Source organism: Orycteropus afer, unplaced genomic scaffold, assembly GCF_000298275.1.
Source record: "Orycteropus afer afer isolate SDZICR_OR568_19922 unplaced genomic scaffold, OryAfe1.0 scaffold00168, whole genome shotgun sequence".
In the NCBI taxonomy this organism is placed as follows: Eukaryota; Metazoa; Chordata; class Mammalia; order Tubulidentata; family Orycteropodidae; genus Orycteropus; species Orycteropus afer.
The window spans coordinates 2,470,328-2,484,837 of NW_006921755.1; the positions used below are offsets into that span (position 1 = coordinate 2,470,328).

The 14,510-nt window shown below is 40.3% G+C and overlaps 1 protein-coding gene across 1 annotated transcript in view; it reads right to left on the minus strand.

The window, feature by feature from the left end:
• Positions 1 to 1,172: 1,172 nt before the first annotated feature.
• The window catches only part of CLDN11 (claudin 11), a 15,124-nt gene continuing 1,786 nt past the window's right edge, over positions 1,173 to 14,510 (minus strand). The window contains exons 2-3 of the mRNA XM_007946624.2: positions 11,011 to 11,175; positions 1,173 to 1,405 (exon numbers count right to left, since the gene is read on the minus strand). Coding sequence (XP_007944815.1) covers positions 1,173 to 1,405; positions 11,011 to 11,175 — 398 coding nt within the window. The remainder of the gene's footprint in view (positions 1,406 to 11,010; positions 11,176 to 14,510) is intronic.

The following is a 14,510-nucleotide window of genomic DNA, read 5'->3' on the forward strand; positions in this document are numbered from 1 at the left end:
CCACCGCAAAATACGACCACAATGTAGTGAATAAAATACAACTTTTTAAATTATTCAGAGCAGTCAAGTTTCCCTATAAATTACCAATACAGATTAATAAGATTTTTCTAAAAAAGTCAATAGATGAGACCTTTGAATACAACAGAAGATTGAAGGCCAGTTTTGCAATGTTATTTTATTGCACAGATTTCACTTAAAGAACAAAATGCACCATCAATGTTTGGGGAGTTTGGGGTCTCTGATACTGATATGCCATCAGTGTTTACACCCGTAAAGCCAAATTTAACAGTACAATTTATGTTAAACAATATCATTTCAAGATGGCTAGAAGAATGAAAAAAGGGAAAGGTGAAAAAAAGCTTTAAAAATGTGTTATGTTGAAACATATGCAAGTGTAAGATTAAAAACTACATCATACAAATCAAAAATGTTTTTGTGGCATGTCAGTTAAAGTTATACTCACCTGCACTGTTACTTATTGCATGATTAAATTCTATTTGGTTCATTTCCTTCATACTGATGAATTGAGGATTTCAGGAAAACCATGGTTATAAAAATGATCAATCTTGGAAAAAGTATGTACAGATAAATGTAAAATTATAAACTAAAAAACATCCCCACCCCTCTCCCTCAGCTTACAAAAGTGAAAATTTCCCATGCAGAGAAAGTTCCACGATTCCTCTCCCTTACCCACCCCAATGTCCCCGATTCTAGCTTTTTCTATTGCTTATGACTAAATGACCTTGGAGCTGAAGAGGAGTGCAGAAACCGAGAGACATCTTTATGAATAGGCGCTCATTGTCATCTGTAGCAGTTTGAAAAGTGTCTTATTTCTCTCCACAGCCCCCAACTCAGCAATGTTTGAAAGTCATTTAAAATTTATAGAGACAAATTTAAAAAAAAAGGAAAAGAAAGGAATGCCCAAGAAAAAAAGCTAATAGTGGGCAAAACCATGAGAAAAGATGTGTGGGCATTATCTGTGCTAGAGATTTTTTCTAAGGCAACAAATGTGGGAAGGGGTAGGAGGTTAAAATGACAAAATGCCAGGATGCTTCTCCAGCTTTGCCTTTGGAGTCTGGCAGAAGAATGGGCTTTCACCCTACTGTGGCAAGCAAACTTAGGGCCATAGGCCCAGGATCTACAGCACCTCCTTGGTTAGCCTGGTAATGTGCTTATACATGGGCACTCTTGGCATGAGTTGGGGAGCTGGAGCCTGAAGAGTAGTAGAAACGGTTTTCACCAAATGACTGGGCATCTCCAGCGCAGCAGATGATGACACAGCCACCCACGAGGCACAGCACAGCTCCAATCCAGCCCGCGTACAGAGAGTAGCCAAAGCTCACGATGGTGGTCTCACGGTGGGCACACACAGGGAACCAGATAGTAGCAACGATGGCACAGAGAGCTGGGGAGACATGAAGAGGGCTTTGACTGGCATGCTCATCACACACCAAGTGCAGCTAGGCAGCCTCCATTCACTCCACAGATACACTCTTCTGGCTTCCAACCAAGTCCAAAACACTCAAACACAGCACTCTGTTCCCTTGGTCTGTGGTTTGCATTCACAGAATAAACTGAGCAAAAATTTGTGTCAAACTTTTGGATTTTTGTATTTTTCCATAGGTGGAAGAAAGAAAGAATTCTCATGTGGAAAATTCTAGCATTGGATCATTTAAGTCCAAAAAATATTTATTTGTATACCATGACTTTATATAAAACCAAAAAACCAAACTCACTGCCATCGAGTCAGATCCAACTCATAGTGACCCCTCCTTGGGTTTCTGAGGTGGTATCACTACGGAGGTAGATTGCCCAACCTTCCTTCTAAGGAGTGGCTGGTGGGTTTGAACCTCCAGCCTTAGGCCCTACACCACCAGAGCTCCCAATGCCTTTATGTATCTGTGCTTATAATTCTATCATCTACCTAATTGTATTATGGGAGCTCTGGTAACATAGTGCCTAAGGCACTTGACTGCTAACCAGAAAGCTGGTGGTTTAAACTCACCAGCCACTCCACGGAAGGATGGGGCAATCTATTTCCATAGTGATACTGCCTCGGCAACCTAAGGAGGGGTCGCTATGAGTCAGGTCCAACTCGACGGCACATAACAACAACAACAACAATTGTATTATAATTATCTCTTTACATGCATGTCTCCCATTCTAGACTATGAGTTCCTAGAAGGCATGAGCTATGTCTTACCTGTGTTTGTAAACTCAGTGGTTAGTTCAGTGCCAGGCACATAGTATGTGCTCAGTGTATACTAGCTGAATGACTGAATGACCTGAGATATTCAAGGATAAGAAACAAGAGAGCACTCATCTCAATTTTCCACTCTATTTTTTCATTTTGGTCAATTTATAATACAAAAACCTAAGGAAACTATGAACATTTTCCTGCTGCAATGAATATTGCTAGACATAAGCGAAGCATCAGCTAAGAGTTTACGTTTCTGTGATACTGTTCACAATCACAAAATCCCAGCTCATAAGTGCACAGTCCTCAAAGGAAAAGAATTCACCCATTCAAGGACTTTATACGGACAGTATTTGTTGTGATAGGTCATAATGGTAGAACTTTCTGCTTTTGTACTTAGCCTAACTTTCAGATTTGTTTAGAGTTTATAGAATAAGATAAGAAATGACCTCTCCACCATTTAGTTCTTCTATTCCTTCTAAGCCAAATGGTTTGTTAAGACAGGAGACAATAAGGACTTGAAAAGAACTTTTAAACCTCTAGACCAACACTGTCAAATAGGGTAGCCACAAACTATATGGAGCTATTCAGTACCTAATATGAGGCTAATGAGACTGAGGAACTGAATTTTAAATTTAATTAATTTTCTTTAAATAGCCCCCTGTGGCTAATTGCTACTGTATTGGACAGCACAGCTCTAGACAAAGTAACTCCATTTGGTGTCATCCAATTTCTCACAACTACGAGGACAGAAATTTTAGGTAAGGGTTTAAGTTGGGTTGGCACTTTAAAGTTAGTAGACACTGAAATAAAAAAATAATAATAAGGTTTCCAGCCGTTAGCCATAAAAGCCTACACATTCGAAATACAGTATTGCAATGCCAGTCTGGTGCTGGCCACCTGGGGTACCCCTGTGGCTTTCAACTCAGCACGTTTCTTCTGATTTCTACTCATATTGATTTTCTAAAATAATTTATGCCTGCAGAAAAGAAATAACATTTTTCTCTAATATATGCACTAAAATCTAATAATTCTGTATATTACTTCTAGACTAAAGAAAAGATTTAAGTCCTGCCCTTATTGAGAGACATTTTAAATAGCTTATTACAATGGTTTCTGTTGACAACAGACTAAGCCCGCTCTCACAAGCTGGACACAGACACACCTAGATAAATGTGATTCTCAAGGTATCTAAAAAGCATAGATGCCAAGAGGAAGGTAGAGGGAAGAAAGCAGATTTGGGGGCCTTGAATTGTTCAGTCTGGCTTTCTAACAGTCTCAATCCACTCTACTGTAAATTGTGAACTAGTCACAAAATTAAGAAGTTTATATAGATTGCCTAAGAAACTAAAATCCACCCATATATAAATATAATCATGCTAGTTTCTGTATTATTTCTGTATGTGATACCTTGAGAAGATATCTTTTCCTTCTGTGAACAGAATGCTCAAGAAAACCAGTGTTTACCTGAACGTACCCTTTTCAGGCCAGGGCTTTCAAAACCTCAAACACCAGGGAAGGATTTTCTCTTTCTCTCCTCATGGCTACGAATTCCAGTCAGAATACTCCTGGACAATTGTTGGAGTCATACTTTCAACAAGAAATAGAGAAAGAGCTTTCTCTCTATCAAACAGAAGACAGAAATGCTTCTAGAGCGTTTCTGCCAGAGAGAACTGCTCTAGATTCACCACAGCAACACACAATGAAGCTTTACTCCTCTAGGCCCCAAATGTGGGCATCTGCCCTGCTGTGGACAAGAACAGCCAGATAGCTAGGGCTTCCAAACACCCAGGTTTGTTTAGAGAAAAAAGGTGGGAAGTAAAAAGCCAAATTCTGTAGGAAAAAATATTTAATTCCTAAACAACTGATTTTGTTCAATCCAACTGATCTTTCCTATAAATAATTAACTGGTTTCAAAACAGCTTATTGTTCAAATTAAGGTTTACATTTTTCAATTATTTTACATACACACAAGAACACATATCTCATATAAAATTAATGAACTTTCAGATTTGATTTAGACTTTATAAAATAAGATAAGGGATTGCTTCTACTTATCATTTAGTTATCCCTGTCTTTTTAAGAAAAATTACAAAACAAGATCATCTTCACATGTGGAAAGAATCAGGCTCAGTGTCCCAAAAATAGTTACCAGCCCTGGTTTTGATTGTTTTAGGAATTTGGTTGTTTTATTCTAATACAATTAATTCATTAGAAATCAGGAAAATGTCTAAACATTAATGGAATGAACTTCACAGGACTGGGTGTGTGAGCAGATAGGTGAACAAACGGATGATGGACAGAGAAGATAGACGGATGATGGATGGACAGATAGGTGGATAGATGAATAGATGGGAAGCAGTCTTGTTTCAACACTACTTTCCATTTCATACATGTCAAAATTAACTTCCAAAATCACGAAGCCTTAATGTGACATTAACACACTTCAAGTTACAAGCTCTTTCATGATCCATGCAAAAACAAGACCTAGGAGTGCCAGCAGGCTCTTTATTTCCTAGTAGATAAATGGATCCTGGGTGGAATTCCTGTGGCTCTCAAAGATGAACCACATCAAAACCACTAAAAGATGACAGACCGCCACACAAGGAGAAGGGAAATGAAGGCTCCCTGCAAACAGTGACCTTCAATTGAACTCAGACTGAAGAATGTTTAGAAACTAAAAAAGGAAGAATTTACTCCATTTCAATGATGGTTTGAAAGGGGAAAGGGGATATGTTTTGACCAGTAAAGCTAAAAATGCCAGTCAAATCATTCCTTACCTAAAAAATGTGAAACATTAAAAGAACTCTGCCAATATTTTTTGGCTTTCTCAAAGATGTAGGAGAAAGTCACATAGATTTATTTCTCTGTATTTGTAGACCACAAAAAAAAAAAAACAGAGGAAGAATTTGTAATGGTTTCCTCCATTATTTGGGAAAAATTAATGAAATTGTTTATCTAAAAAGTCAGTTACTTGTAGGCAAAGAAGACTGAAGAAAGATAAATAGAAATTTCATTCCTTTTCTTTTTATGTCATCTGAATATATTTTTTACAATAAGTCTCTAAAACCAAGATGGGAATTCTAACACTTGGATTTTTCAATTTATTTCTTTTCTTCTGTCTTCAGAAGATGAAAAGAGTTAACTGCACAAAGGTGAGAAATCTGTCCTTTGTGACTGAGGAATAGAAAAGGCGATGCAGGGACTCTTAGTGGAGAAAGAACAGAGAAAGAGGAGGGGAAGAGGAGCAAGAGGAGGAGGAGAGAAGAGAAGGAAGTTTCACTACGTGGCTATAGTGGCTATAGATTCGTCTGGTCTTGGTCCTTTCACAAGAATTCCTTGCTCTTCAAAGGAAAAAAGAGCTTGCCTTTTCTGAGGACAAGCTCCAAATAATGTAATATAATGTGCTCCTCGGTTAGTAGAACATAACCTTATTAAAAGGTAACAATGATCCAATGTAGCCAAACACTGACAAAACTGGGGAAGACAATTTTAGAGCAATGAAATATAAATATAATTTTCAATCTCTTTAGGGATTAGGCGACGCATGGTAATTTATTGAAGGTAACAATGATCCGATGTAGCCAAACACTGACAAAACTGGGGAAGACAATTTTAGAGCAATGAAATATAAATATAATTTTTGATCTCTTTAGGGATTAGGTGACACATGGCAATATATGTAGCTAAATAAATGTGATCAAGTTAAATAAAATTGATAGTTGTTTGACTTTGCAGGTACTAACTTAGAGAAGGAGAATCAGACAGAGAAGCACAGAAATACAGAAAACAATTAGACCCCGACATTTCTTCCTTCCTCTAATCAACACCTCTTTTTTCAAGCTTTGTTACTCTCAGTACTAAGAACTGAAAGAACTTTCAGAAAATATTATTTGTAAAATAAAGTAATATTTTCTTCAAACTAAATTAAATTACTCTAATGGGTTATAGTAATAATGCTGGAAAAATATTCCCTGATACTATATCTGAGATTTGCTTCAAAAAATTCCCGGGTACTGGAAGAAATGAAAAAGGGTACAGATGAGGCAGACTGGTCATGAATTCATTGCCAATTCTTGAGAATGCGTTTGGGTCATAAGGATTTATTGTATCATCTCTACTTTGTGTGTGTTTGAAATTTTCCACAATGAAAAGAATTTTAAAATCCTCCTCCATTTCACATTTTACATGTGCTGAATACTTCTTCCAAAATCAACACTATTATATAATGTAAGTATAGTTATTGCCTTTAGTGTTTCACAAAGAAGCCAATTAAGAAGTCAAGACAATAAGCAATGACATTTCTAACCAGCGATTGGCTGGAGTCAAATTTATCTATAATTCTTTTGTAATTTGAAACTAGAAATATTTTGTTTTCTTCTTTTTCATTTGTGATTCTCAAAATTTTGACTTAAAAAAGCATAGCTTCCACAGGACATACTTTCACAAATGACTTTTATGAAAATGTAACATTTACAATAATCATCAAGTCAGTGGAATATTTGAGTACATTATTTTCCTGGCATGCTTTCCATACTTTTTCCCTTTATTTCTATTTCACATATCATTATCTTTTTTTCCTTTAACCTTTTTAGGACTACTTTTGTGGTCGTTTACTAACTTAAAAAATACCACAGAATTCAAAGCAGAAGGGACTTCATAAAACAGTCACATGGGACCACATGAACCACAGCTTTTAATACCCTGAGACTAGTAGAAGGACTAGATGGTCTGATTGGGATCATAATAGAAGATCCCGGACAGAGTGGGAAAAAAATATAGAGCAAAACTCAAAATCATAAAAAAGATCATACTTACTGGTCTGATAGAGACTAGCGGAACCACTGAGATTATGGCCCTTAGACACCCTTAAAATCTGGAACTAAAACCACCCCAGGCATCACCTTTCAGCCAAACAATAGACCTATAAAGCGAACATTGATACCTGTGAGGAACATACTCCACAGAACAATCAGCCATATGAAACCAAAAGAGCAGCATTTGCCCCAAAATAACACAGAAAGGGGCAGGAAAGAAGGTCGAATGGAAATGGGGTGGAAGTGGAGAGAGTGCTGAAACATTGAGGGGTTGCAATTAATGTCACAGGATAAAAACGGTACAAATTGTTGAATGGAAAATTAATTTGCTCTGTAAACTTTCACCCAAACCACAATAAATAAATAAAGCAGTTACTCCCTCCAATTTCACTGATAAGGTCATTTTAAGCTACAACCTTACTAAGACACCACATCCTTTCTATGAACTTTGATTTCTATCAGGGACTTGTTTGTATAAAGCTAATGAGTTTAGAAGAAGACTTTTCTAACTATCCTCTTAAAGTCCTGGGATTAAGGCTGCCACTTTTTATATCCTCCAAAGATTCCCGTTCCTTGTAGGACATCTGATCCTGTGTGCATGACAAGCTCAGCTGGTTCAACATTTGTACATACCCTTTATTTCATTGCAATTTCAATATTAGCCTGTAGTTAAAAGTACTTTTTCACTACAAGTAAGATTCCTTTGGCCACAATGTTTAAAAGGAGGAGGAAGAGATGAAAGGAGCACAGAAAGGAAGGAAAGTACACTGTCCCTACCCTATCACCCCAAGAAACACCAAATAAAGTGCTTTCTAATGGCCCTGCGAGAAAAAGACCTGGCAATCTGCTCCAGTAAAGATAACAGCCTAGAAAACCTTTTGGGGTAGTTATAGTTTGTCACATGGGCTGCTAGCCTACAAACTGACTCAACAGCACCTAACAACAAGAAGTTTGTCCTCAGATGAGAATTAAAATGAATCAGAACTTTGCATAACGGCATACGCAAAAAGTACAACTATTTATCTCCACACTCTGGTTTCCCCAAAGTGAACAAAGGATATATTTCCATTAGGCCAGCATGTGAGGTGGTGTTTGCAAGAACACATCATTGTCTCTTCTCATTAGTCCATTGTGTGCACAGAAATTAGAGTGGCTGGAAGAATATCCAGTTGCCCTCTGGGTAGCTATTTTCTCTAACCAACAACAATAATGATAACAACCATGTGTTGAGCACTTACTATGTGCCAGACACCATGCTAAATAATTTGATGCATCATTTTATTATTCTTACCAACCTGAGAAATAGGTATTAGCCCCCTTTTATAGAAAGGCTCAGAGACATTAAGTAACTTCCCCCATTCAAACAGCTAAAAAGTGGTTCAGTACAGTTGGGTCTGACTCCAAAGCTCAGAATGAGGTAGAACAATTTAGGGCATGAGAACCTTATGTCTTGGCAAGGACTCTTTAAGAACCAGAGACAGACTAGCTCTCGAAGCCCCACACTGTACCCAGAGCAGAGGCGCCTGCTGCTCACGGCGCTGCTCATCCGGCAGAAGAAGCCAGCAGCATCAGGCTCCTATTCCTTCCTCCACAGCTGGAACCAAATCCTCATGCCATTAAACTTCAACTGCTGAGAAGATAAAGAACTCACTTGTTGTGCAACAGACATAATATTGTTTTAAGTTTTCAGAAAAATAATTACTGATCTTCAGGGTCAGGAAGAAGTGATTTTAATCAACAGTGCTCACAGTTCCCATACCAGGACTAACTCTGACAGTTTCCACTTCCAGGCTCCCGCCTCCAGTGTCACCCTGTCCTCTTTAGAAAGCAACCACACCTCAGCTGAAGCACCATCTGGTGACCTCTAGGACCCAGCACAAGCCCAGCACTGGCTTCTCCTGGGAGAGTGATAGAAGCCAACCCAGAGAGACACAAAGAGAGCTTTCACTCTCCTGTTCTTCCCCTCCTCTGCCAACAGGGGAAAACAAGGCACTTGGGGCTCCGTTGTGAGAAGACCTAGAGGAAACCAGCAGGTGCCACACTTGAGACAATGAGCTTTACATTTCCCGAGCTAGCTCGTTCCAGTCAAAACAACATCCAACCCAAAGGCAAGTGGGTGACCTGCTGAGAAATAAATCCGGACAGTAGCAAAGCAGAGGAAGAGACGATACTGGTAAATGCAAGACTATAATGCAAGACTATGACCGAGCAGGGAGCTGTCCCCTCACCCATCAGAATGGTAAGAGTTCAGGAAGATGCAGCCTCCCTGGGTGTGATCAGACCCCTCAATTTTCCTCCCCACCATAAAGCTCCACTCCAGACTAGTAAACAGGAACTGAGGAACTCACACCCACTACCCCACCTCACATCATATTTAATTTATTTAATTCAACTTGGAAGTTTCGAACAACTAGTTGTTAATTTAAAAAATAGTAATAATAACCCTTCTTATTCAACTGGACAATTTAGTTGTGTGTGTGTGTGTGTGTTTTCAATCAATTTGTCTATACATATGTTTGCTCTCATTCCTCTGTTTTCCACAGGTTTGGTTGTTTTGTTTGTTTTCAAGTATTCTCATACTTGTGGATAATCTATGACTCTCATACGGAGGGTCAAAATTTCTAAATATGAGCACCTCACCATAATTGGCTTCTAACTTCATGAGTTACTCCTTTGGCTCTGCCATCCACCCTCAGAGCCAAAGAGCCCTCTGGGGCTTCTGTGAGAATGTGAGGAACTAGTAAACAGCAGCAAATGTCTAGGATGAAAACGATTTTGTGTGGATTCTAAAAATTCAGTTTCCATATAGAGCTTTGGTTGGTTTACTAGTTGGAAAGGGAATCCAGACACAAATGTCTGATCATCAAACAGCAATCAAAGAGGGACCACCTTTGTGCATTAGATGAAGTGCATAATGCTGGTTGTGTGTTTCAAGTGCTACTCACACGGAAATTCTTTGTGGCTGGAACCAAAATTTCCATGCCAGATTCTTCTCTGGCTATCAGAATGGTATGTGGATTCTGAATTCTCCATGACTTTGCAAAACCCTGCAAACTTTTATCCCTTTGCAGCCTTGGGAAATGATGCCCCAACCACCCACGACCCCTTACCACTCATGCCCCCTTACCTCACTGGTGGCACCGTGGGTGAGGCATACAGGAGGCTGCTGAGAAGCCTCTCGGTGGGAGTATACCATCATTAAGTGACATTCACCCACACAGAACCCTGACCACCTCCCCTTCTCCTCAATCACATGGTCTGATATGCCAGTTAGGGAATATAGATTCCTTGTTCCAGAAGAATGTTTATACCTGACCCGTATCCCACACCAGTTTCATCTCAGTGATGTGTGTGCTTTGCAACAAGAGCTGCTGTTCTTAAAGTTCTTATCCTCTACTAGGATTTAGAACATGTTCATGGAATTAGCACTGACAAAAAAAAATCACCACAGAGAACAGAGCGAGAAGGATCCTCCATAGATTGTTAAAGTGAGCCCTCTTTTCTTTCTATCCTTGCTACACACAAGAATCACCTGAGGAGCTCATTTTCAAATATCTTTGCCAGGACCAATGCCCTGTAACTCTGATTCAACCAATCTGGTGTGGCACCTAGGCACAGGTGGTTTCAAAAAGGGATCCCACTGTGCAGCCTGGATAGAGATCCTTTGTGTTAACTCTCTTCTGTCCTTCTCATCCATCTCTTAGGTATTTCCTGCCCTCAAAACCCATGTTCCTTTTTGAGTTTTTATTTATTTTCAAGTACAGTGACTCCCACAGACATGACTTATCCCTCTGTGTAAAGAACCCAGAAAACATATCACTAGAAAGTGAAGGCCCCAAAGGGCTAAAAGGATGCAGCTTGTGGGAGTGTATTCCCCAGTAGAGTCACTTGGCTTCCTTTCACATGTCTCATGAACTTGATGAAGCAGCAACCACAAGTTTTGATGGATATCAGCTTCACCTGGAGTTGGGGTGCAGTATAGAAGGCTGTTCTTACCCAGCAGAATGAGCAAGACGCCAGCCAGCTGTGCCCGCCTGTACTTGGCCACACCAGGCTCATGGCCCATTCGGATGCAGGGGAGAACCGTCAGCAGCAGGAGAATGGCCGGGAGACCCAGGACAGAGGCTGCGATCATCAGGGCTCGGCAGGCCTGCACATAGCCTGAGAATAAGAGAGCAGACAGAGTGGGTTAGACCGTGGTCCTGTTGGTTCCTGAACCCTGCCTCATGAGAATTTAGCACCTCTTCCCTTCCACCCTCTTGGCCCACTCCAGGACTCAGAATGTGCTACATATCGTCCAAGGTTACTTTTAACTTGTACTTCAACTTTTAAAATGACTCAGCAACCAAAACAGGAGATTGAGAGCAAGAGACACTGAACACAGATCCCTGGCTTAGACCACTTGGCCAAGCTTCCAGGATGAAGGGGCCGGGAGTCCATTTATAGCACTTTATCACCCTGGGAAAGTTTCAGATTGAAACTCAAATCTTTCAGGAAACCTGTGATAACCTGTGTTGGTTCCACTCTGTTTGTGTTCATATACCTATGTGATCTTGAGCAAGTTACTGAATTGCTGTGTCTTACTTTCCTCATCTACACAGTGAAAATAATAATAGCACCTACATCTCTCTAATAGAATTCTATTGGATATTGAATTAGTAATTTATACAATGCTTAGAATAGTGCCTAGCACACGTTAAGTACTCAAAAAGGGTTAGGAATCGTTGGGAGCTCTGTAGGTGAGTAGTTAAAGCATTCAGCCTCCAACCAAAAAAAAAAAAAAAAGATCAGTGGTTTAAAGCCACTAGTTGTTCCATGCGAGAAAGATGAGGCAGTCTGCTTCTGTAAAGATTCACAGCCTTGGAAACCCTATAGGGAAATTCTACTCTTTCTTACAGAGTCCCTATGAGTTGGAATCAACTCAATGGCAATGGCTATCATTGTTGTTAGCTGCCACCAAGGAGTCAGCTGTAACTCTTGGCAGCCCCACAAACTATGGAACAAAACGCTGCCCAGTCCTGTGCCATCCTTATGATCCACTCCAGATTGAACCTTGTGATCCATAGGGTTTTCAGTGACTGATTTCTGGAAGTAGGTCACCAGGCCTTTCTTCCTAGTCTGTCTTTGTTTGGAAACTCTGCTGAAACCTGTTAAGCATCATAGCAGCACCCAAGCCTCCACTGATAGACTATGGACAGACTCTACACTGGTGGCTCTGTAGGGGTGCACAGTCTGGAAGTGAACCCAGGCATTCCTCATGGAAGCCAAGAATCCTACGAGTGAACCACCAATGTCTCCTTAGCTATCACTCCTAGTGTGATTACTCTGTGCCAGCGCAGCTCTTTATCTCTAGGTATACTCAGTGATTTTGGTCCTTAATCATGTGCTTTTAATTCACATGACTAATTTTAATTCACATTTATATGACTAATTTGTGGCCTGAAGTTAAATTAAGCTAAAACTGTCTTCCTCTCTTTGGTATCTCTCCCAGAGACTACTGTCCTCATGAATCCTGCCCTGCCCCCTACAGAAGGTCTGGCTTCTGCTCCTCATACCACATGGCCCTGGGTGTGCTTCCCCAGGGGTCCTCCTTGCACCGCACAGTGGCTGCTTAAATAGCTTTTCTCCAGGTCTCAGACTCCTAGAAGGCAGACACCTGCTTTGGTGTTCATGGAGTTAACACAGTGCCCACACAGAGGATGTAAAGAAACAACTCTAAATGAAGGAATAAATGAGTTGAATAGTAGGAGTAAAGCAAAACTACCTAAAATTTATATAGTCAAATGAATTGCCAAGCATCGTCATGATTAAACAGACTACAATATGTGCAATATATATTTAGAATAAATTTGACACGATATTTGAAGAACAGTTGAAATGTATCACTCTTAAATGTATTGTTTCTCCTTAAAACACCCTTTCCCATCACCACCACCAAAAAAGAAAGGGGGGGTTACATTTATTACTCTCCCTTTTTTGCTCAGAGGAAGTGAGATCCAATAGGCTGGGTAAGGCAGAGTTAATGGTAAAGCCTTGAAAAGAACCCCACTTCTGCCTCACACACCAGGACACCTCACAAGACCAGCCTGCCTTGTGCACCAAGACAAAACTTCAACACTATCTCTTAGTAAGATATGCTTTGCCAGAATTCCAAGAGACTCCTCAGGGTCCTCTTCCAAAAATCTTCCATCTCAGCTTTTTCAGAAATCAATCAATCAAGTATATACTGATTTAAAGACCCCTAGAAAGACATTGGGAGCTCTGGTGGCATAATGCCTAAGACATCTGACTGCTAACCAGAAGTCTGGTGGTTCAAACCCACCAGCCACTCCTCAGAAGGAGGGTTGGGCAATATACTTCTGTAGAGAGACTGCCTCAAAAATCCAAGGAGGAGTCGCTATGAGTTGAATCGACTGGACAGCAGTGAGTTTAGAGAGACAGTAGAGCTCTGGTGGCGTAGTGGATAAGGCATTGGCTGCTAACCAGGTTAGTGGTTCAAACCCACCAACTGCTTCATGCAAGGAAGATGGGGCAATCTACTTCTGTAAAGATTTACAGCCTTGGAAACCCAAGGGGGGTTGCTATGAGTTGGAATTGACCTGATTGGTTTAGAGAGACCCACAGGAAGTCTGAGGCCTGACCACAGTCCTCTAGCCCTGCAGCTTCTAGGAGAGCCAGAGCCAACATAAAGAAGACAGTCAACTAGCAACTGAGGTTTCAAAAGTCATGGTACAGGCTGTCCACACACTTTGGTGCCAAAGTCACATTTCAAAATCAAAAGATAAAGACTGAAGTCTGTCTCCATCCCCACCCAAAGTGAGAGAGAGGAGGAAAGCAAGAAGAACTAGGCCCTTCTGAAATGTTGCTTCCCTCTGGAATATACTCTGTGTTCTCTGAAATAAACCACTTGGCACTCAATGCTCAATAAATTTAATTTGAGGTGAAGAAAGCAGAGTAATTTTATGGTTCCACTGAGGTTCCTGCAATACCACTCCTGTATTTTAATAATTATAGCTACCATTATGGAGCACCAAAGGTTTGCAGTTCTTATCTCATTCAAACCCCAAAACAATCTTATAAGATAGAAGGCTGCTTTGATTCTTATAAAAGAAGACAACTGTTCATAAAAATTAAGTAATTTTACCCAAAGCACCCAGATTATGAGGGTTGGATTCCAGAGTCTGACCTAGGCCTGTGGACACCAGCATTAACTAAGTTGGTTTGGGATCTCCCTCCCCCAATCTCAGTGATCCTGCAAATTCCAAATGGCATACACTATGTATCTACTGTGTGGTCTAGGAGAGGATGCAAAGATAATAGGATGCATCTGTATCTCCTAAGGGCTTAAAATACAACGGAGACAACTTGACTCAGAAACAAAGAACAAAAAATCAAGATGAAATGTGCCCTGATGGGGATAAGAGCCAAGTATTAGGCTGCAGGGAGCTCTGGTAGCATAGTGGCTAAGTCACTTGCCTGCTAACCAGACGGCTGGC